Here is a 24,008-nt window from a genome sequence, read left to right as displayed (position 1 = left end):
TGAGATCCTTCTGCGGCCATGGTATCAATGATCTCTCTTACATCTTTGAAGCAGTCATATTTTTCTGAGAGACCGTTATTGCATGAAAACCTAGAAGGTCCTTGCATTGCATTGAGAGGATAACATGCACCCCTAGGAGGACCAGGGCTCGGCCATGGTTTACACGGTCGGCACCAACATCTTTAGGGATATCGATGCAAGTAGGAAACTCAACATCTGGTCCTTCTGGACCTAAGATTCATATTAGGGCTTTGTCACCTTATTTGTTTCGCCTTTGTCTTTGTTGATGAAAAGCTCCTTGGGTGGAGTGTTGCAAGTCCCATCGGCATACCCGAGAACCCGTTGACCACACATGCATGGCAGGTCCCACAGGAGAAAGTTCTTCAGGACGAGCTTCACATTCGATAGATGACGGGACCACCCAAGCATGCTAAAAGGAGGAGCTAGATTTGGTGTTTTTATATATTGTAGAGGCGAATCTAATATGATACCATACAAAGTGGTGGCAACAGATTGATTTGGAATAACCGTGTTAGGGCTGAATCACTATATATCACCAAAGACTTGACATACAAATTGTAGTTAGTTGGGATTGTCTGTAAGCCATTTGTATACTTTATTGTGACCATCACTCATCCCATAGAACCCACTATGAATAATTGTATCCACGACTTCTTGCACAAATTTTTCCTGGCACATTACTAAATCTGTAGGCTGTAGTTCACTTTTTAAATAGATAGGCAAGATTGTTGTTTCGATGGATAATGCTCTCACAAAGTTCATTCATGTCTAAAATCACTACTTTATCTCCAGACCTAGAAACAATAGGTTTCAAACAGGCAAATTTGACTTATACACCACCGAATCTAGGAGGAAGAGATAACATACAATACATTTAAACATTAATCTCTTAACATGTGTAACAAGCTAATAAAACTTGTTTCTATGAATTATGGTAGCTGATTATAGATTGAAGATTGATTAACATACCTTTTTCATTCATGGTGAAGACACTTGCTAGCTAATTAAGATATTTCCATCTTCGTAGCGAATTAATAAATTAAGATCATGTACCATCTGTGGGGTGTTTATTTTATACAGTTCTGTGGTATATTATTGTGTGTGTACAAATCGAGTTACTATCAAACCAATGCACCTAGTCGTCCAGAAATTCTTGAATCATCTATGCCAATTCTGTTGCTGAAGGCCTGCACAATACCGAGAGGAATTTATGGAATTAATTCACATAATTAGATGAAAAATAGATAAGTTTTTATTTGATATTTAAATGAAAACTAATTCTCCATCACACAAGACAAAAACAGTCTTCCAGCTACATCTAGTTAAATTACATAAATTATAGCCAGTAGAGAGGGACGATAAAGAAAGAAACCTACTAAGATTGTATGACACAAGTCTACATCTGAGGTTGTTTTCAAACAGTTCCGCTAGCTTTCCCCCTTTTTTTGTGTCTTGCTATGGTTCTAAAGCCTAAGTAAATGATTAGAAAGGAATCAATGGTTCCATATTCTCACGTATGTGTACATTCACCACCCTCAGTTTTTAAAAGGAATCGGATTTGTGCCTTTTACTTCTATCTATAATGTCAATAATTCAGATTAGTGTTACACTAGAAACAAAAGGTATCCCTCAAATAACTATGAAAACTTACTTTTATAGGGCTAAACATTCAGAAAGGAAAAAAAAAATCTTCTGACACAAAAAATCATTTCATTCAGAAATTAATGGTTTTAAGTATGAATCTAATGATATAATTTTCGTGCCACATAAACTATATTCTATTTTTCTAAATAATTATTGGTTAAATTTTGATTCCTAGGACTCATGCGCGCCTTACATGTTGCAAAGTTGATGTATTTACTAGTCGCAAATGCAAAATGCTACACCTACATATGTACGTACCCGGAAGTGTATAGTGTAAAATATTTTGTGGCCAACAACGGAGTGATTGGCGTTGATAATGTCGGCCCCTTCTTCCTCCAGGATGGTGATCACCTCATGGAGCTTGATCGGCTTCTCTGTGCTGCATATCATCCTCACCTCCATGCTTGAATCATCAGTTCGCCGCACCTGCACTACCGGTGCCGATGCTTCCAAATATTTTTCCCTTTCCGGTGACCCAGCACCGCTACTCGTGGTAGAGGGGATCGAGATGCCACTAACTCCTTGTAAGGTAGCCATGGCCTGCGCAGAGGTCTTCTTATGTTGAAGCTCATCAACCCTCTCCTTGAGCATCTTGATGTATGATGCTGCCACATCCAGGCTGCCTAGCTGGGTCATCGTATCCTACATACATATTTAAGATACAACAATCTGAAAAGATTATGGCAGCAATTTTTTTATTTGATAGCATGATTTCCTTAGCCCAGATAGCCCTTCCTTTCCTAGATAATGGAAGAGTCATATTTTTTCTGGTGTATCTATGGTACTGCAAATGATTACACATAAAAAACATTTTAGATTTAAAAATTATATTACGGGAATCATCACATGTAAACCAGTTGTTGGTTTGCTTTAATCCACAATTTGTTTGTACTTTGCAGTTGTTCTCCACCGTGCGTTAATATGTCATGAGCTTGAAAAGTAGTTCACCTCCATGCATGGTTTCAATAGCAGTTTCTGCTACATATTTAGCTAAGAATGGTTTGCATGAACAGACACATAAGCCTTCCCGTCTCATGAATACGGATAATAAACCAATATTATATGCATTCTCTTATTTGTGAATAGGTAAATTTAGAGCAGGAGGAGTTTTGCAAGAATGCAAGATGAACATAATAATTCTTGCAAGCTGCAAACTCAAAGACTTCGTATTTCCAAAGTGACACTAGCTTAGATATTTTCTGAGAACATTGGGCTATATTTTCATAATATGGCCGAAAATTGAAATGGGTTGTGGAAACCAGCAATGGCTGTATCAGGATCCAATTCTTGTGATGTCAAGCTTCACAAACGGTAAAAAATTTAGACAACTTTAACTGGAATAGAAACTATCATAACTTAGTTGGAACATGTACACTTTAGCAGCGTTTATCTGGAACATATTCTTGTGATGATGCATATTTCATTTTAGCGGTGGTATTCGACTTGCTAAATTCATGCCTAGTCACATGACTATACAACCATAGCGTGGCTACGCCAACACTCCAAGAAAACTTAATGTCCGTAGAACTCAATTTCTCTGGCCGGTTGATACAATATTCAATTAATGAAAAGGGCTATACTAAGGGCCATTACATTTCTTTATTTTCACTTATGAGGGTAACTGGATCTATATACTGTATATAGTACCTAAGGTGAAAATCAATGCCCAACAAGTTAACATTTGCCACTTAAATATTCAGCATATATTAACTCATTCTTTGTATGGACTGGGATGAGATCACTATATAAACATGGAAAATTGGAGAGGAAAATAACCTGAGAAGATAAGTATGTTCCTAATTAGTTCTTACTGCGTGGGGGTTGTGTTCTTTGGGGATGAGGGACGCGAGCTTATCGCAAAGCCCATTCATGCGCTGCCTCCTCTCCTTCTCTGAGTCCTTCTTCTCCGTAAGTACCGCCGTTGTCGCTGTCGCCCCTGCTGCGCCACTGCTCGCCCTTGTCCTCTTCCCGCCCCTCGCCGGCTTCGCCGTCACCGCCATCTAGCTCACGAGGTAGGTAGAAATCGGTGGGCATGCCAATTTCAATGGGTGTCGTTCAACATGCAACCGAAGAAGAAGAAGAAGAAGAAGAAGAAGATACCGAGTTGCAGGCAGCAGCTAGCTTCATGGCGTCAACTAGGCAGGATACGATATGGAGGTAGAAGAACAAGTGCGTGCGTGGCGTGGCTACAAATAGGCCTATGGGAGTATGGGAAATATGCTATATATAGGAAGCTGGCTAGGTGTGATGCACTAGTAAAATACGTGTACTTACATTTTGTCCAAATGAAATGTAGTACGTACAGATGCTATTGGTTGCAGAGGGTGTGTGGCTGCAGATCCACGTGTGATGCAGTACGTCCAGATGCTACTGGTTGGAGAGGGTGCATGCACCGGTGGAGAAATATCAACGACAGTGCATTCAATGCGGTGACAGCAGCGTGTATATGGATCTACAGTATTGGTTAAAACACGATCCAGCGTATAATTCTTAGGGCATGAGCGGTACAGAAACGTCATGCATGATTGGGGACAAGTGCCATACTCCCTCGGTCCCAAAAATAAGTATTTCAACTTGATGCTAACTAATAACTGTTTTAACTTTGTATTAAATTTAGTACAAAGTTGAGACACCTATTTTGGGATGGGGGGGGGGGGGGGGTATGTACCTAGTCATTGCTGCTCTTCACCACAATAACACTTGCTACGAGTACTACCAAAATATCTAAAACCAGTGATACAATAAAACTTGCTACGAGTACTACTAATAACAAAAATAGTCATCTGAATATAATTGCAAGTGCCTTCCGTTGGTCCACTTTGAAAATGAGGAATGCTATATTTTTTGGTTGCACCAATTGTTATTAAGTTCTATGTTCGCGGACAGTGGTTGCTATGCTTCCTAAGTACATGTGGTTAATTAGCTCCAAAGGACAATGTTTACAGAAAATGCATCGGACGAGTATGTGTCGCAGGAACTTTGAACTGACTTGGCTGCCGTTGGAGGCAATGGCATTGTAGATAGCCTAGCTAGGCATGAGCTCTTGATATTTGTTTTCACTTTTCAAGCCTGTGTTACATAGTAATAATCCTTTCACTGGCTAGGGCAAAAAAGGGGATCAATTAGATGAGGTATAATCCGTGCAAATTATGTGCTGGCGTTGGTCCATTGAACCCATTTTTGTTTGTTTCTTTGTGTGAAAACAAATATTTGTAGTAGAAACTTGAAATTAACTTAATTATTACTGGTTAGGCCTGTCAATATCCACCTAGCTTAAGCTTTTGATCTCGCCTTTTTTCTAACGGATTTGCTTCCGACTAGTCTACTGGAATTTTTATCATTGTTAGTTGGCTTGTATTTGGCAAATTTTCAATTGATTTATTTATAGTTGCATTCGACATCAGATACTTGTTTCAAATGCAAGTGCTATATTTGTAATGTATTGTGCAAATTTGAACTTTATACCTTTACATTTTATTAAACCCCATTTAATCTTTTTTTTTCATATTTGCACTTTCAATCTATACCAATTCTGCATTTGTAAATGCATTCATTTCGTTTCAATTTGTGCAATCACCTTTAGTTAGTTTACTGCTGACTAATAGGTTAAAAATAGATGGTTGGTTAGAGTGGAATTGTTTTATAATGGTGAACCTCGTAGATAGAGCAATACCGTAGATAGGCTTGATAGATGGCTAGCTCTTGATGGCAATAACCACCGACACAGTCGAACTAGAGCAACATGTGTAGCTCTGTAATACAAACACGAGTGACATATGAAGTATGTGATTCCAAATTTGCCCCACAAATGCACTAAGTGAATTTAAAGCCTTTCCAAAACATGGTGTGGAAAACGCATCTACAAGAAATGTAGTTAATAGATAGAAATCGCTACCCCCAAAATGTAGTAAACGATTGCACAACATTTACACTCTAGTTTCTCATATTAAATGGCAGATAAAACCCCATCGACTAGGTGAGGAATCACCACTGCAGATCCTTTGCTGGCCTTGGACCATCCAACAAGGACCGCTAGCTAGCATGTCAACTATAACATTTGGAAGTACTAGGGAGGTGGGCCTCCTAAATGTAAACCTTTTAGTTTATCTGTTTCCTTATTTGGAAATCAAGAGTTTGCAGTAGAAACGTCAACTTTAGTTTATTATTATTGATATCTACGTTTATTTATTTATTTTACTTTTAAGTTTGCTTTGATTTTGTAGGTTTGATTTAAAATTAGTGGATACTACCTCCGTACTGATTTATAAGTCCTTTTTGTATATTGTATCAAATTTTGACTAGAGATTTAACTAACAAAATATTAATGCATGTCATAAAAAATTATATCGTTGGATCGTATTTGAACATAGTTTCAAATTATATTATTTTTTAAGACATACATTAATATTTCGTTAGTTAAATTTAAGATCAAAATTTGGTGCAGAATACAAATGAGATTTATAAACCAGGACGGAGGTAGTACTTTTTAGCGTGCTGCTGTGCACCCACAGGCGGGAGAAGGAAGCAGAGCTGCGTGCGTAGGCGCGGGTGACGCAAGCACCAAGTGTAGTAGCAGTCAAACCTGTAACTGTTTTTGGTGTGCGCGTGAGACGTCCGTTGAATAAATCTCATCGATGTAGATGGAGCTCTCGCTCGCTGTTTTCTCTGCTGCGGGCCAGGCCAACAAGCTTACAGTGACGGATATGGAGCTACATATCCATCGTTTTCCGTCATATCATGATATTCTTACAGAAGTTCAGGGATGGTTTCTTCTATCGGTAAGAAAAGGCATCTTCACAAAGGCGTTGCAACAAAAGGCTTTTTATGGCAATGGGTTAGAGGTCGCCTTCCCTCAGGCACTGAGGTTCGTAAGCGTAATGGACCTGGGGATGGTCTCTGCCCCATTTGCCTGATACCGAAAGATTGCAAACACATCTTCTTCCGGTGCCCGGCAGCTCAGTTCTTATGGAGGTGATTGGGGCACGTGGTGCCATGACAACCTCCCAGATTTGTTCGGGGAGGTCTTTAGGCTCCCCGGTCTAGGCGCGCCCCTATTTGGGTCGCGCTAGGTACCCTTGCCTGGTCCCTTTGGTGTACCCGCAATAAACTAGTCATCGAACGAGTGATTCTGTTTCGAGTGACTGATGTGATCTACAAAATGTGTGGCTTCTTACAGCTCTGGAGACCGCTTAGCAAGCGGAGGACCGAGGCGTCATCGACAACATCATGGCGGGTCATCGTGCCTCGGCAGCGTCTTTTGCTCCTCCGCCACCGCCACCACCTCATCCTCCTGAGCCGGATTAGTTTCTCCTTTTAGCTTTATTTGGGGCTTGTCTTGCTGTGCCCCCAGCATGATTCTATGATTTATTGTACTTGACATTGTTTCGTCGGATACTTGATGGTTTGCTTTATAATATAAAGCAGGGGAAGACCCTTTTTCTCAAAGGCTTTTTATCCAAAGAAGAGGAAGCAACAAGATCGGACGGCACGACAGGGCGGATTCCTACTATATTGAAGTTGGATGCCCGTCCGTCCGCCTGCCCACACTGAAAAGGTGTGAGGGCCTAGAAACCCAGTCTAGATGCCGGCATTCAAACCGCCGCGTGGCCTTCCCGGTGTTGCCCACTTTATATAAAAGGGCATCTATGGAACAACCCACACCACCTCCGAGCCACATCTCCGGTAGTACGACCGCCGGCGCACCCGGTTACCTCTCCTCCTCTGCCTCCTCCTCCTCCTACTCAATGGCCGGCACCCACAAAGGGTGGCGACAGAGCCTCTCGCCACAGCGTTGGCACGAGATCGCCGAGATTGTCCACGAGTGGGATGCCGAGCGCATGCGCCGAATAGAGGCAATACTGCCTCATAGCTTGCCCGAGGAGAGCTTGAAGGACTCCAACGATGAAGCGGGCGTCCGATGATGAGCTGCATGTGCTAGTCGCCTGCTTCATCATATGATGCAGGCGAATTTTAATGCCGTCATGGCGGAGGTGGAGCAGGAGTAGGCGCCACCACCAGTGTCGGCGTTCCCGATGCTGTAGGAAGTTCATCGATATAGCCTCGATCTCCTAGCACATCACCAGCTTGCTGAGGAGCAGATCGCCGGCGAGCTGGCCAACGAGCAGACCATCGCGGCCATGGTCGCGGAGGACCCAACCTTTGTTGACTAACAGTGGGCTTTCAATGAGTCAGTGTAAGGTGCCCGCGCTGCCTGAGACAGGCGATGGCTACTCTAGTTCCAGGCGGAGGCAGACCAGAGGCGGTGCAGGCAGTGGCGGAGCGAAATTTTGTCGACGTTGGCAATTGTGCGTCGTTCGCACCCGCCCGAGCCGATGCCCACGTCCGGCGAAGAGCAAGACTTGGAACATAGACATGCTCATGGCCGGCGAAGATTTACACTAGGGCAACTTTGCTATGTCAACAAATGACTATATTAATGAAAATGTCATTCTGCTTTTATTTGGTGTACAAGTTGGATGGTGGGCTCCATATTCGTGTACGCGGATGCGTCCGTTTAGTGTGTTTGGTTTACAACACGGCCTTGAAAATGCCCTAAGGGAAAATCCAACGCGGGGACGCATTTCGTCCACTCGCGCCATTTGGCTCCGTTTGGAAAGAAACAAAAATCCAACGCAGCGACACATTTCGGTGTTTGTGTTCGTTTCGTGGGGATGCAAATCCGTCCAAAATTTACATTGGGTTTGCGTCGTCATGGATAGCAGATGGCTGCGTCGCGCTTCTGCTCGGTGTCCACCTCGGGCCCACACACAACAACCTCTCAGCTACCAGTGGTTAGTCTTTATAAATGTCACGCCCGCGGGAGGTTCCCATCCGCGCCCACTCCTCTCTCCCCTACTCCTGTTCCTCCGCCATGAATAGTCAAAACCCTAGGCCGTCGCCATCGCCACCGCCACCGCCCGATGTTGGCGTAATGCCGTGGAAGTAGACCCCCGGGAAGCACGACCACGAGGCCTTGACATTGTTCACCTCGATGTCGTCAGGGGCTGTGTTGCCGCGGCGGGACAGCATGGAGGTCCCTGTCGACACGTACCAGAGGTTAGATTACCAATCAAATGGCAGACACTTGAACCCGGAAAGGGTTAGATTACCAATCGTTTCGGCCTCTGGTCACACACGAGCAACAGAGATCAGCCGCTGGCGGGCTCTACTTCCAAACGACCTCATCGACGACCATGCTCTTGCCGAGGAGTCCTCCTTATATTTTGGATTAAATCCCGAGCATATATTTACTAACAAAATATGAGATATATGCCACAAAAAGATACAATGTTGGATTTGTATTTCAAAATGGGTTTCCACAGTAGACATTTTGTGACATATAGTATATCACTCGCGAAACAAAAAAAAGAATTTTATCATTGACCATTTTAATGGGCCGAATTTACAGCCCAATCTGAATTGGCTTTTATTCGTAGTTACATTTTAATTTTTCTTACATGAGTTGTGCTTCAGTTTTCGACATGAATTTTGGGCTCGGATTTTTGAAGCATGACTGATACCTATTTTATTTCCCTGGAGAATTTTTTGACTATTACGGCCAGGTTTTTTGATTTAGGAGTGCCGGGCCTGTGCAGGAGTACATGATAGGTTCTGAACTACTCCCCACGTGACATATGTGTCGAAACAATTTGAAAAAATAAACTACTCCCCACTAGCTAGTCACCAAAATAATAGGATGTTCTCTTTTCTGTGCATTTTAGTATGGGTGGTATATATATATTGGCGTGTTCACTTTGCCAATAGGAAAATGCGCAATGGGTGGTTTTCTACCACATGCATGAAAAATATCTGATGGTGGTATATATATATTGGCCCAGAAGGATGCAGGAAAAACTGGATCTGTTTTTTGTGGAAGCTCGCTAGCTGCTGGATAGCACAGATATGGCCGGAGAGATATCCTGAAGTTCTCTGTCAAGAAATCCTGACAGGGGCAGGGCCGATAGATACACACATGCAGGCATCTAACACAAAAGCCAATGCAATATCCATCTACAGCGCTAGCTAGCTTCCAATCCGCAAAATAAGGACCTCGCTCAATCGAATTGATTCAGTTTGTGAGCTAGCTTATAGCTATCTTAGTGTGGTCCGGTGGTGGCCATTTGGATGCTAGCCTGCCTGTTGTTGGCTGCATACACACATTTGTGTACCAATAATTGAGGTTTTGCAGCAACGGAAGGTGCATGAAGACAATTGCAGTGAATGTACTCCGTCGGCATCCATGTGTAGTCTTGTGTTAGCATGTGTAACTTGTATCCCTTTTACACTTACTCGACCCCATGACCTCTCATGGCCATGATAACAAATCCAAGGAGTATGTTGGAGATGTGTCAGTATCCGAGACTACATGTAGTAGTAAAAACAAGCACAATTACATTTCACATTGTTGTACTGGAAGCAGTGGAGACCACACCAGACCCCTACTACTATGGAGACAGTTCTGTAGAGCATTGTCCAATCAGTTGACCTATTTCTTGCTTCTGGAGATATTTTCTTACCCTGTGACGCTGACCCTGCAAATTTTGTTTTGATAGCGAAAACACTTTTCTTTTCAACCACCAAGGTATATGGCAACGATTTTACAAAGTTTAGCGCCGGAGATGCTGTCATTAAGCAAACGGATCAGGTTGGGTTACAGTTTTGGAAGACGGCAAATTCTTTGCTGAAATTCTGAAAACGGTGATGTTTCTTTACCTATAGTACTACAAAAAGCTATGCGGCCTTGCCCATTTAGGCATCTTTATTTTTTCCTTGAATTTCAGGCGTAAGCCATGTGGATGTGGAAGCCGCCATTGGTACAGCTCCGTCCACATGCACGCAGGATTAGTCAACTCTCCTTTTATTTTGGTGAACACACGCCGAGCCAAGTCTGAAAATGTCACTTGACCCCAGTTTAATCACCTTTGTCTTCTTCAGGTAAACTCGAGTGGTGAACGCACACATCCAAAGTCCATAGATCATAGTTCATACTAACGGAGAATCGATCGACTGAAGCAGCCTGTCATCTATCCATCATCCATTTGTGTGTACGCTGCTGACTGAATCCTCATGTGTTTGCATTTGATAGGAAAAAAACACATGTATGTTTCTCATACTAAATATTAACACGCTGCAACAATATTTGCCCGACTCCGACGAGGGAGGGGGGATGACGGCGGCGCGCCTTCGGCTCGCTCCAGTGCTTGTAGTCATCGCTAGGTGGTCTACGGACCTGGATGTAAATTTTACTTTTAGTGTTCTTTGTACTACTTTGACACTTGATGAATGGATGAGAAGTTTTCTCGCAAAAAAAAAAGCACGCTGCAAGGATTTTTCTCTGCTCGTTAGTGGTGAACAGGAACCCAAGCAAGACTGCCCATTCGATCAGAGACGCAGAGCGCACGCATGCTACCGCATATGGTACGTTGACGCTCTGCACCCCATGGCCGCAACACATGTGTACGTACAGTTGATCATCATCTGCTCGTTACCTCCCTCAGATAAGTGCTGCACTCACGCAAGTAGGAGTACAAGAGAAGCAGCAGTGGAGTGGAGGCTGATAGAAGGGAGAGAGGGATTTGGTGGAATAGTTTTATGTATTGCTTGAGCCTCGTGGGCATATATATAGGAGTACATGATCTACTTGGAATAGCGACATCCCCCCGCAGTCACGTTACTCAACATCCCCCCGCAGTCACAACGGGGTAGCGACGCAGGCGGTGAGATTGGAGAAGAATCCAAAGGCAAGCCGACGGACACCCCCCCCCCCCCCCCCCCCCCCACAGTCGTAACGGTCGACGCATCGCGGAGTCGTGGCTGGAGTGGAAACCAACGAGGTTGCTCAAGCAGGCGGTAGCCCTTTGTGCCGTTTGTCAGGTAGCCGAGAGCCGAGGGTGGTGTAGCCGTGGTCGAGGTAGCCGCGCGAGGAATGTCGTGGTCGATGTCGAGTCGGGGAGCCGGTGTCAAGGATGTCGCCATGGAGCTGCGGGCGCAAGAGGGCGCCGAGTTAGCATGGGCGCAGTGGTGTCGAAGTAGTGGTGCGCCGGGAAGAAGACGTTGTTGACGACGCGTCGCGGCGGGTTTGCCAAGCCCGGGGACACATCGTAGAGAAAGGCACGCACCGGTGTTGCCAGCACCGGGCATGCGTCGACGGACGAAGACAAAGTTGACGAAGCGCCACACCAGGCTTGCCAGGCCCGGGGAAACGTCGTGGACGAAGGCACGCATCGGTGTTGCCAGCATCGGGCATGCATAGACGAGGACCTACACAAGTTGTACGCCATGTCGGAGGAGTCGGAGAGGCTAGCAGAGAAGGACTCGACGACGGTTGCGGCATCAATCAGCGCGGAGCCGATGTCGCCTGCAGTTGTCGGAGTAGACGAAGTGGTCGGGGTAGATGACGGCGATGCTGGCGACGGGCCGGTGCTGGACGAAGACGAAGGAGGTGGACGGGCGGCGGCGGCCAAAGAAGAGCGGCGGCCTGACGGCGGCGGCGGCGGCTAGGTTAGGTGCGCGGCAGCGGTGCTCGAAGTAGGCGAAGAACCCGACAGCATGACGAAGACCGGCGCGGACGGTGGCGTTCCCGCGCCAAGGGAGGTGGCGCGACGCATACCACAGGAAGTCAATGCGCGTGGACGAAGAAGTGGACCGTGGGCCGCCACACTACGGCCCGAAGGGGCGACACAACGGCGGCGGGCAGATCGGGATGACGGCGGGAAGACCTCGGGGCGGCGGCAGGGACCGCGGGCCGCGGCGCGACAGCCCGAAGGGGCGGCGCGGCGGAGGTGCGCGGGTCGGTGCAAACGCGGGGACGACCTCTAGACGGCGGCGTGGACCGCGTGCCACACTCGCTACGGCCCGACGGGGCGACGCAGTGGCGGCGCGAGGGTCGGTGCCGCCACGGGGACGACCTGGAGCGGACGGCCTCTGGGCGGCGGTGGACCGCGGGCCGCGGTACTATGGCCCGAAGGGGCGACGCAACGGTGACGCGAGTCGGTGCAACTGGGAGAAGAACCACGGGGCAGCGGCGCTGCGGCCCGACGGGGCGACGCAGCGGCAGCCCATTGCTCGATCGGTAGAGGGGCGCGCTGAACTCGGGACGGTCTTCACGGGGCCTGCGGAGGCGCGCGCAACCGACGGGCCAGGTCGGTCGCACGGCATAGATGAGGCGGATCGCGACGGCGCGCGGGTGATGAATCCGATCGCGCGCGAGGTCGGGGACGCCGCTCGGTGGAGGCGCGGTGGCGGCGGAGTCCAAGATGAAGCCGGCGGCAGCGGGCGGCAGGGCGGCTATGATTGGCCGCCACATGGCACAAGGCCGCTGGGTCAGGGTGATGCAGGTGTCCCGGTCGGAGCAGGGCGGTGACGGCCGGCGTAGATCGACGGGCGGGCCATCGCACGAAGGGCGGCGGTGTAGAGCCGCCGGATGACGCGAGGCCGTCGGGTCGGGGCGACCGGCGGGCCGACGCAAGGACGCCGCGCGAGGCCGCCGGGTCGGGGCGACCGTCGGGCAGACACGCGGACAACGCGCGAGGCCGTCGGGTCGGTGAAGAAGCCGGCCGATCGCGCCGGTATTGGAGTAGAGGCGCACGAGATCGACGACGGCGATGGGTGACGCAAACCGGATCACATAGACCGGAAAATAAAAAAAAGAGACGCCGATCAAAGCGACCAGCGAGAGAGAGAAAACCCGGATCAAAGGATCGGGGAAAAAGACTCTCTAGAGCAGACGACCAACACGGCCGGCGGACGAACCCTAGGTACGGGCGGCGCGGCCCCCGGCGGCGGCCATGGAGGCCGACCGCCCCAAAGGCGGCGTGCGGGTGCGGAAGCGGCGGCGGCTAGGGTTTAGGATCGACTTACGATAGATACCATGCTAGAAGGGAGAGAGGGATTTGGTGGAATAGTTTTATGTATTGCTTGAGCCTCGTGGGCATATATATATATAAGTACATGATCTACTTGGAGTACAAAGCAAGCCAGAATATTTCTTAATCTAACCTATGTTTTCTAATACAATCACGTTACTCAACAGAGGCCACCAACAGAGCCATTTGCCAAATACTGCCCATCACATAGCTAGATCGCCCTCACGTCGCCCTGGTAGGCACTACAATACAGACAGGCAGTTCTACAGAGCATTGTACATATGTCTTCTCATTTGACCACCTTTTTTCTATCGCCAGTAAAAGAATAAATTCTTCTTTTCGTTGCTACTGAGCAGCATTTGCGAAATACCCCCGCTCCCTCCCGCTCCCCCGCTAGGGTTTCCCACCGCCGCCGCCGCCGGCCGCCCGGCTCCTTCCCACCGCCGCCAGCCGCCCGGTGCAGGTCTCCCCTCCCCCATCCCCTCCCCGCCCCTCATCCCCTCCTCCCTGTCCCACCGCCTCCGTCGTCTCCCCGGGAGGCGGCCGGGGCGGCGCGCGCTCACCTCCCTCTCGTCCGTCCTCCTCCGCCCTTTCCCCCCGCCGTCGCCAACGGTCGTCCCCGGGTCCGGCCGGGTGGTGTCGACGACGGCGGGTCGTCCCTTACCCGCGCGCTCTCCTCCTTCCCGGGGTGGGGGGAGGCGGCGGTGGTGCTCGGCTGGTGGTGGCCCGATGTCCTGGTGGCGGAGGCCGGCGGCGCTCGCCGCGGTGGTGCCGCCTCTTGGCGGCAGGGCGCTCCGGTGGTGCTGGATGGCCGGTGGCGCATCCCCGGCCCAGATCTGGGCCCGTAGGTCCCCATCTAGGTCCTTGCGGGTCGGCTCCGGCGCGACCACGACGCTCTCTGTATGGGGAGGGTGGGGAGCGGCTTGGACTGGGGCAGCGGCGTCGACGGTGTGCCAGCTGCTGCACGGAGGCGAGAGCTGTCCAGGCCTCTGAGGGCCCGGCCGGGCCTGTGGGGCCACGGGCCCGGTAGGCTCCTGCTTTGGCGTCCGGCCGGCTACCGTCATGGACGGTGGAGGTGGGGCCCTCCCGTATGCTGACGGTGTTGCTGCCCTAGTCCCGGGTCCTCTTTTTCGTTGTGCAGTCCATCTTCGCGGTGCCGTGGTGAGACAGCGCGGGAAGCTTCGTGTCCGTGTTGGTGCAGGGTGGTGGTCGGTTTGGTGGCGTGTTACGGAGTGCCCGAGGTGGAGGATGGGATCGGGAGAAATCTATGTTGGCTTGGCCGACACCGACGCGGTGGCGCCTGAGGGTGCCATCGGACCTTCCTGGAGGGCGTCAGGGCTACCCTTCCTCTCTCCTCGCCGTGTACCGGGGGAAACCCTTAGCAGCAGCGTCGCCATCGTCGTATCCCTTTTTGGAGGTGTTGATTGGTACCGGCGCTTCGAAGTCTCGGAGCTTGGTGGGCGATCTCAAGTGGACGCAGTGGCCGTGAGGCTTCATCGTTTTTGCCGATCCTCCGTTACCGGCATTTGTTTCTTTTCTTTTTTTTCTTTCTTTGTTTTAGGTGTGCTTGTGTTGTTTCCGTCTTAGCACCTATTATTGGCTGTATCGGATGGTTGCTTTGGAATACAAAGCGGGGGGAAACTCTTTTTCTCAAAAACATTAGTGCCACATTCGAAAGACATATAAAGTTTAACAACGGTGAGGCTTAGAGCAAATACAATAGAGCCTAGTCAGCCGACTGCAAGCCACTCCACGTCAGAAAAATCCTACCTGGAGGGAAGAGAAGGGAGGAAAGAGAAGGGAGCGGGCGCTCCGTCAATCGCCCGGCTACAACGCCAAAACCAAAGAACAGCCGCCCGCTTGCAGCCTGAGGCGGGCGCCAGAGCTGGCGATTCCGATCCGGTGCGCCTCCCGCGCTTCTTCCTCTCCCTGCGCGCCAATTCTTCCCATGCCTAGCCCCAAATCGCTTCCTGCACGCCACAAATCGAAGCCTCAAAGCCTCCAAATCACCCATAAATCAGCCCATCCCCAACCCTAGAACCACCGGCGGCGTCAAATCAAGCAAGCAGGTGGGCGTCGACGCCACATCTTGTCCAGCTGGCGCCTCAACCCGTCTCACCGGTGACGCCTCGTCTCATCCCGCCGGCGCCGCAGCCCGTCCTACGACGGCCTCATCCCGCTGGCGGCCTCCTCTGCACCGGACATGTTTACTCACGAGGCTGCAGCAACGAGTGTAGCAGGTACTTCGGGTCAAGGCTGTTGCTGGGCGCCGCCTGCTACATCTGCTTGGCTACACGACTGAGAATATTGACGACTCCGATCCGCAAGCATGGTATGCATCTAGGTTAACATAGTTAATCAGAATCTGATGCTTGTAGCTACACTCGTGTCCCTACTTATCTCAACTCTGAAAAATCAGATGCTTTTGAGGCGTCTTTTCTCTGTACGGTGTGGAGCTGCTGTGCTTTGTATCATATATGCTCCATATATGACATTTTTTTAACCCTGAATTTGTATCATATATGGCTCCATATGTGACATGCTCTGTAATCTGTATGATGTGAAGCTGCTGTGCTTTGTTTCATATATGGCTCCATATATGCCATGCTTTTTTAGGCTGAATTTCTATCATATATGGCTCCATATATGCCATGCTCTTTTAGGCTGAATCTGTATCATATATGGCTCCATATATGACATGCTCTATATATCTGATGCTTGTAGCTACACTAGTGCCCCTACTTATCTCAACTCTGCTCTTTTAGGCTGCATTGTCCTTTCCTCTGTCATGGCTGCATGTTCATCTGATACTTCTAATTTAGATGTGGTATGAGTTGATCATCTAGTATACTCCTACTTGACACTAGGAGGCTGATTGAAATGGCCACAAAGTTGTTGTTTATATTGGATCACAACAGGTGATATACACACGCAGTATTAAATGTCTAAGTAATTATTAGGGCCAGTCTTACAGCCAGCCTAAAAGCCTGTCTATTGTGCGTGAAGGCTTTATAGGTGACGTGGAGATGGTTTAAAGCCAGCAGCCAGCTGAGCTATTAACCATGCTCTTACGTTTGCTCAAACAGTGTTAGATTTGTTCAAGTTCCGAGGTAGAGTCATTTAGAGCCGAGCTTTTAAGAAAGTGTCAATTAAATTTCAATTATCACGCGCATATATTACCGAGTGTCACATTCTATTGTCCACTAACACGTCACTAGCTGACTAGCGTGTGTGTGCGCGCCAAGATAGTTTGTCTTGTTAGGCTACTCATAGTGGGGAGTATCATATATTAGTATCATATGTATCATATGTATGATACTAGTATATGATGCTACCTTTATAGTGCATAGTATCATAGAGTAGTATTATAGATTATCTTATTTATTGGCATGTATAACACAAAGTAGCATAGCATTTAATATGATACAGTATCTACCTACGTTACTCTAATCCTCTTTCTTTTCTATAATTCTTTGTCACATCAGTGTGTTTGCTATTTTCAAGTGCATGATACTAGCTAAGATACCTCCACTATGGCCAGCCTTACGTATTGATCTACTTGCATTCACACTACTATACTGACATTGACACGCATGCGAGATGCCGATTCACCGACTTTAAGCACATTATAGTATAGCTAGCGGCTATTAATAGAAGATGTGTCATGGTTTTCATGTCATGGAAGATAGCAAGAGCGACATAAGATTATTTTTTAGGTGTGTTGATAACCACACGAGACAAAAGAAGGATCAAGCTAAACAAATAGATGTGGCATTTGCGTTAAGCTGTACACCTCCGCCCGCTGTCGATTTCGGGCATAGGTAAAACTAGTACAAATGCCCGTACGTTGCATCAGGCAAAATATTAAGTATAAATTGCTCCACGTGCCATTATGCAATATTTTTGTAATAGAATTTTTGCAAACTTCAGAAATAAGGTCAACGTAACCATTGAGTGTAGCAATTATGATCTTGACACACCGCGGTCTAGCAGTGTTCGTGCAACAGAACTGTAATGACTCAAATTGCTATCTTTCCTCTAAAAGAAACAGAACAAGGCAACTTGCAAAAAGTAAGGCTTGACAATGTTTTTATCTGTGGGGATGACCGGCCCTGTTTGTCCTTCCTAGGTTGCGACACCGGGACGACCCAATACAAATTATGGAATGTTGCTAGTAATTACAAATACTTTTTAACAGAGATTCTGTCTCATAAGACCACACGGAGCTGAGTGCCTGAGTCAAGCATAAAAGGACATCTCAAACGAGGTCTGTCCAAAATGTCCATTCATGCCCATGTAGCCACATCACACATCAACAAAAGTTCATCCAAATAGAGCTCAGCAAGAAAGGCACATATAATGGCAAACATGGAAACATGAAACGGAAGTACATGACTATAGAATCTATCAAAGAAAAGAAAATACAGCCTTGATGGGAAAACCAATTCATATTGTTGCACTCCAAAAAAATATTGAAGAAAACTGAGAAGGTCAGCCTCTAGCAAACTTTTGAAGATAAATCAGACTAAAGAGTTATCACTTAGACTCTACCCAAATTGAAGATAAAAGATGTAGTGAACAGTAAGGAAATTCTGTGGTGTGTGCGATTAGACATGCCTAACTTTAAGCTTAAATTAGAATTCATGCATGTGAAATAACATCTCTGTGCAACATGCACGTACTATTTCTGATACCTTGCTCTGAAGTGTATTAAATTAGCAACGGACAATGGTTGCACATGTATTGGTTAGGGGTCATCACGGATTGGAAGGAGGTCTACAACAGTATCTTGCTCTGAAGTGTATTTGCTAGGATTTTGATTTGGATAGGTACAAGATCAAGGAGGTCCTTGCAGGGGCAGTGGAGAGGTGGGTGAATACCTGCGCAGGGCCGAGCTGGGTACCCAAACATGGCGAGTGGACTGGGACCAAAGCAGCGCGCCGTCCGGGATCCGGGTCCTCTCCTCCGACTTAACCTCTTCATGAAAGAAAGAAAGAAAGAAAGAAAATACCTTGGACCCAAAGAAGCAGAGTGTGCACGGCAAGATGTATAGCAACCCCTGAGAAGATACGAAACCTCGCCCATTGCTTAATCTCCTGCCAACCAGACGTATAAACAGAGTACACGGAACCAGCATACACATACGCTCTTCATAGCATACAAAAACAGAAGTACCAATTCCAAGAAAATCTTGTAGTACAGTCTATCAGAACACAACATATACACGCATGTACACCATGATCATCACTAAAAACAGGCCACTCCGGCTGGCAAAGAAGTGGCAGCAAAGCTCCCGACAGTACACTTGTCGTCGTCAGGTTTTTCTTTCTATACTTAACATGTAGACCTCAGAGTCATTTACTTATCCATAAGGTACAGTCTCTTGCGATCATCATCTGCGTATCCAGAGTAGCTATTTTGCTGATGAGAGAGCCCCTGTCATCTAGGGTAGGACGCAAGAAGACATCTACCTCTGTCACGGACTCACGGTATCTTTTTCTTCGTCGTCATACACCAGAGCTTGGCTGAAAGACTGCAGTGCAGCGATGAGGACAGAGGAAGCTTCTTCTGTGTCCATGGGATCATCATCTTCAGTTTCTGATTCATCCTGTGACAAAGAGGGATTTCAGTGCATGCAAGAAAAACTGTGCAAGGCTACAGATTCTGATGATACAACATCAATTTACTTAAGCTCTTACACGGGCAGTGAAGGTCAAGGTGAACCTAAGGAAATATCATAGTCGGCAAAAAAAAGTTGAAACAAGACGATCAAATTAAAATCATGTAACTAAATACATAGAAGAATCTTCTTATAAATAAATCACGAAACCAATATTTTGTCCGATATTCAAAGAGCTATGTTTGATTGACTCTTCTATATTGTACAATTCTCTATGGCAACAGATAAATGAGAGCCAAAAGAGTATTATTAAAATTGCATGCATGCCTTATCATTCTTGAGAAAATTTGTAGCTCATGCCTCATGACATTTAGAAGAAAATTTTGGATAACATGTAGGTGCTAGCACTTTGCAGAAGGTACCACAAAACATATAATCGCACAACAATGGTTCACATGATTACAGAAAAATTGAGAGAGAGAGAGATAGAGAGAGAAGCAGCAACTGGTTGGAGTTTGAGAAGAACTGCAGCAACGGGTTTGAGAAGAGCTTCAGAAGAAGTGCAGCAGCAGCAGCAGCAGCTCTAGGAGAGATGGGACAGCCACAGCCAGCAATGAGCAGAGAGCAGAGGCAGCAGAGCCAAGGCAAGACTACTACGGAACCTACGACTAAGCCGAACTATATACTTTTACGATTGATGGGCATGCTCGCGACTTCACCCATAATAATTCAAAAAAAGTTGAATCCTTCATTTTTCAAATTTGAGCATTGGCGCATATCCACTGTATGGATTAGTCATATTATCAGGTTGGATCAGTATATTACTCAACCTTCATGAATATTTTCCTTTTGCTTTCTTTTTGGTGTTTTCTTTCTATCTCTCCCACAACCCCCTGTATCCTCTTTTATGTCTCCGCTACAGTTGAGTAATACATGGTTCAGGCCGGCGTAAGCCCGCCGTAGACGAGTAAAAAAAAATTAGTAAATTTGTCACATATACACAGTTTGTCGAACCAATTCCAATAATGATCAATAGACATGCATATCTCTGGAAAAAAAGGAACACACATGCATACAGTGGAAGTGTCTCAAGGGCCAAACTATTGTGGAAACTATCATAGCAGAAATCATTTTTTTCTTAATTTGGACTAAAAGGGGATGTACAAATTCTTAAATCTGTAGAAAATTATAGATTCATAAAATTCACTAAGTGATTATGTAGAGAATTATAGATTCATCAAATTCTTAAATCAGTATTTTCATAAAACAACATCTGTTAATTTGGAACTATTTGATGTTGATTGTTCGTAAGCCCATTTAGTTAGAGAAGGTTCTCAATCGGATACCATCCCGCTTTCATTCAATTAGGTTCAGCAAATTCCTGTTATTACCTTGACAGTGCCCACTGCTGGACAGAGTTAATATTTTTGGCAAGAAATCTCTGTCATAAATGAGTCCAAATTTATCTATATGTATTATGTATGTCCCCAATAATAGAAAAATATTCTGGTCCTCTTCCTCTCTAGCAAATCTTCGTCAGTGACGGGGATATGCCAATAACCTTTCTCCGATTTCTAAGTTTCAGAGGTAAAGGGTGAAACAATTAGAAAGTCAACAAAGGGCTAGATGAATCTGATTGAAGAACAAAAGACAACAGAATATCTTGTTGTGCATAAATCATCAATTATATGTCCAATTAGTACTGTCCAGTTAAAGGTCCAAGCAAGAATCATAGATCTTACAACTGTACTTCCGAAAAGAACCATTCAATGTCAGATTTTTATCATTGATAAACGTCAGAATCTCATATCATACAGTGATAATCCTCCTAGATTAGGATTATACCAAATTAGTGAATGAATAAAATAACTACAATTTGGAGCTTCAAGTAAAACAAACAGTTAACTTAATTCTCTAGTCGACGGCTATGTTGGTACCTGAAGAATCATTCTGCCCCTGCTGTTAGTTCAGTACCTTGGTCCCTCATTCTTGGCGCAGCATCCGATCCCAAATCTCCAACCTGGTAGCGAATTCTGGTCAACAAATAGTAGCATGGAATACTTCTACAACTAACTTAGAATCAGACGAGACATGCTTACCATGTTGGCGTATATGACACTGGAACCACTCATGCAACCATTGTCTAGATGCGTCTCTTTAGGTTCAAAACTCTGAATTTTAGAGATGCACTTCTCTGAAAGCATAAAGATGCCATATCAGACTCAACACTTGGCTCAACAAATCATACAGTTCGGTGCAAATATTTATACTACTTTCATGTGCAAATCCAAGTGAGAGTAGTATATTGGCAACCCATATTTCAGATGGAAACGGGGAAAACAGAAGTGTGATTTTAGAGGTGAATACCTTATCCTCCAGCTCATGGATAAAATAGCCGCAGTCAGATGCGTGCTAGGCGACAGCCTCCTGCTCGGAGGTCGTGGCTCTTCTTCCACCTCCCTCTGCGCCCGTTGATCTAGATGGAACAGGGAGTGCCGCATCCTCGTGCGACAGATCGATTGACCCGACTCCCGCCTCTTCCTCGACCTCTTTGCTGCGTGGGCGGCAAGACGACGACGTGCAAGAGAGGAGTTGGGGAAGAAAGAAAGAAGGAGCGGCAGAGGAGGCATGCGGCTCCCGAGCTCAGCGCCGCCTCCCCGCCATGGCCACCGCCCCCTGCAAGCTTGCAGCGCCGTGGTCCGTGGCTTCGACGCCGGCGAACTCCTCGCCCCGGCCGACTCTCCATTTTCTCCTCCTTCATCTCCATGTGCGCCTCCCGCCTCGCTGCTGCCGCTTGATGCCGCGCCCGAGCGCAGCGCTGCCTCGACGCCTCGCTGCTGCATCCCGGGAGCGCAGCGCCGCATCCCCGCCTCGCTGCCGCGAACTGATGCGGCGCCCTCGCGGCCGCATCTCCCAAGCCCAGCGCCGTCTCCCGCGAGCCCACTCGGAGTTGTCGCCGCCCGCCGCGCTGGAGAGGAACGTCTGGATAAGATAGAAGAAAGGACTGCGGGTTGATTTCTTACAAACGTAGGTTTTTTTTGTAAAATCAAAACGTTTTCTCAGATCCACTTAAATAGGGACCGCGGGTTGAATTCCCGAAAACAAAAGAACTTTTCTGCAAAATTGCTAACGACGTACGACCAGAAGTATTAGCTGCTTTATTAGTAGGGAAAGATAACAAAGTCTTCAACTTGTGATCTTAAATTCAGCACTAAGTAAACAAAATTACGTCACCATGTTTCCTCTGAAACCCTTGTAAAGTAATATAGGCACCTTTTTTTTGTTTTAGATGGCCTTAAGATACCGAAGATAAGCAGAGAAGTGTTATTTAGTAGAAACTATCCATGGAAATCTATGTAAAATGGCGTGGATATAAAGATCATACACTATACTACTAGTACATAAGTTGTGTAAAAATGTTGCATCTCAATCTTCACACAGTAACTGATTTTTATGATTTTAGTAGATGCCGCGCACGTGGTTATTATTTTATAAAATTTAGCATTGGATTTTTTTACCAAACACGTAAATTCATACCTTTTTCATTATTTCCCAAACATAGAATAATGTTTTTTCTTAAGGTATTAGAAAGGGGTTTTAGATGTGCCCAACTTTTAAGAATGGGCCCTCGATGAAGGTGTCCATACTTCAACCATAAATACTTTCCTTCCTTGAAGTAGTCTAGCACAAATTCACCTTTTTTTCTAGCAAAACAATTACTTGTAGTGACGCATTTATTGTCGAAGACACTATAAAACTAATCCAACAAAAGAATTACAAAATATAAACACAAAAGTAAATGAACACCATAGCTTGATGAGCGACAGGAGTAGGTTTTTAAGCAAGTGATGGTTAATTAGCAAGCAACCAATCCATTTCGCCCTTTAAATATAAAAGATGAACAAATGGACATGTGGACATGTTCTTTCCTGGTTTAGCACTCGGCCCACCATAGCAAGCTCGTCCGATCACTCACACAAGGAAGAAAGTGAAGCACGGAACAGGCCAAAAACCAAAATCCACCACACAACAGTATTCGGCACGTTTACATGCATGGATGCAATAGCATTTGCCTCTCACTTTCATCCATCCCTTTCTCTAATTTGCTCAGTCTTACCGTGTTCTATACTCCCTTGTTTGATACTTTAGTCAAACACACTCCCTTGTTTGATACTTTAGTCAACATATCTTTCTAACATACACACCTTGACATGACACCACACATGGCAACATATGTTATTTTCTTCTGATTTACTAAAGTTAGCTTTTGACAAAGAATACCAATTAAATTAACTATCAACGTCCAGATGTCAAAGTCTGGGCGTGGAGGGAACAAGATTTATTCCCCTAAATAATGAATTTGGTAATTGAACTACCAAAACATCATATATTTAAGAACGGAGGGAGTAGTTGTATAAAAAAACAGGCGAGCATGGTATAGCTAATGTTAGCATGCATAATTCATGGTATTGCTGCTTCTTTGCTCATGGTTATGCGATAATTAGATGGAGCAAAAAATAAAGCAAACAACACCAGTACAAAATAAATTACATACGGGCAAGTTGGGCATATTTTTGGGCATCTGCACCAAGCAACCACTTAGCCAGAATATCGAGCAATACATGAATATAATCTTATTCTAAAAAAGCTCCAGTTCCATATGAGCTGTTACAGCGCAAAAGTTGGCGATAAATCAAAGATATATATATATATATATATATATATATATATATATATATATATATATATATATAGAAAGTCTATTCAAGACCCTGGGTGAAGAATAAATAATTCTTCACCCCGGTGGAACGACCCAGCCAGCCGGCTGGCCGACTTGACTCCATTGCATCGCACACGCC

At 46.2% G+C, this 24,008-nt stretch overlaps 1 protein-coding gene and 1 long non-coding RNA gene across 2 annotated transcripts; both read right to left on the bottom strand.

Moving 5' to 3' along the window:
- Positions 1–1,041: 1,041 nt before the first annotated feature.
- Positions 1,042–3,921, bottom strand: LOC125542220 (transcription factor bHLH168-like). The gene is made up of 4 exons (XM_048705172.1): positions 3,766–3,921; positions 3,477–3,665; positions 1,924–2,307; positions 1,042–1,208 (listed from the first exon to the last, which is right to left on the bottom strand). Exons 1-4 carry the CDS (start codon positions 3,790–3,792, stop codon positions 1,143–1,145), a joined length of 666 nt encoding a protein of 221 aa, XP_048561129.1. The 5' UTR covers positions 3,793–3,921; the 3' UTR covers positions 1,042–1,142.
- A 14,729-nt stretch (positions 3,922–18,650) lies between these two features.
- On the bottom strand, positions 18,651–22,158 carry LOC125542219. The gene is made up of 4 exons (XR_007297812.1): positions 21,517–22,158; positions 21,249–21,343; positions 21,087–21,169; positions 18,651–19,137 (listed from the first exon to the last, which is right to left on the bottom strand). It is a non-coding gene; the product is annotated as an uncharacterized LOC125542219 (long non-coding RNA).
- Positions 22,159–24,008: the final 1,850 nt, after the last annotated feature.

Source organism: Triticum urartu, chromosome 3, assembly GCF_003073215.2.
Source record: "Triticum urartu cultivar G1812 chromosome 3, Tu2.1, whole genome shotgun sequence".
Taxonomy (NCBI): Eukaryota; Viridiplantae; Streptophyta; class Magnoliopsida; order Poales; family Poaceae; genus Triticum; species Triticum urartu.
The sequence above is the reverse complement of the archived record's forward strand: the minus strand, read 5'-3'. Positions and strand labels throughout refer to the sequence as shown.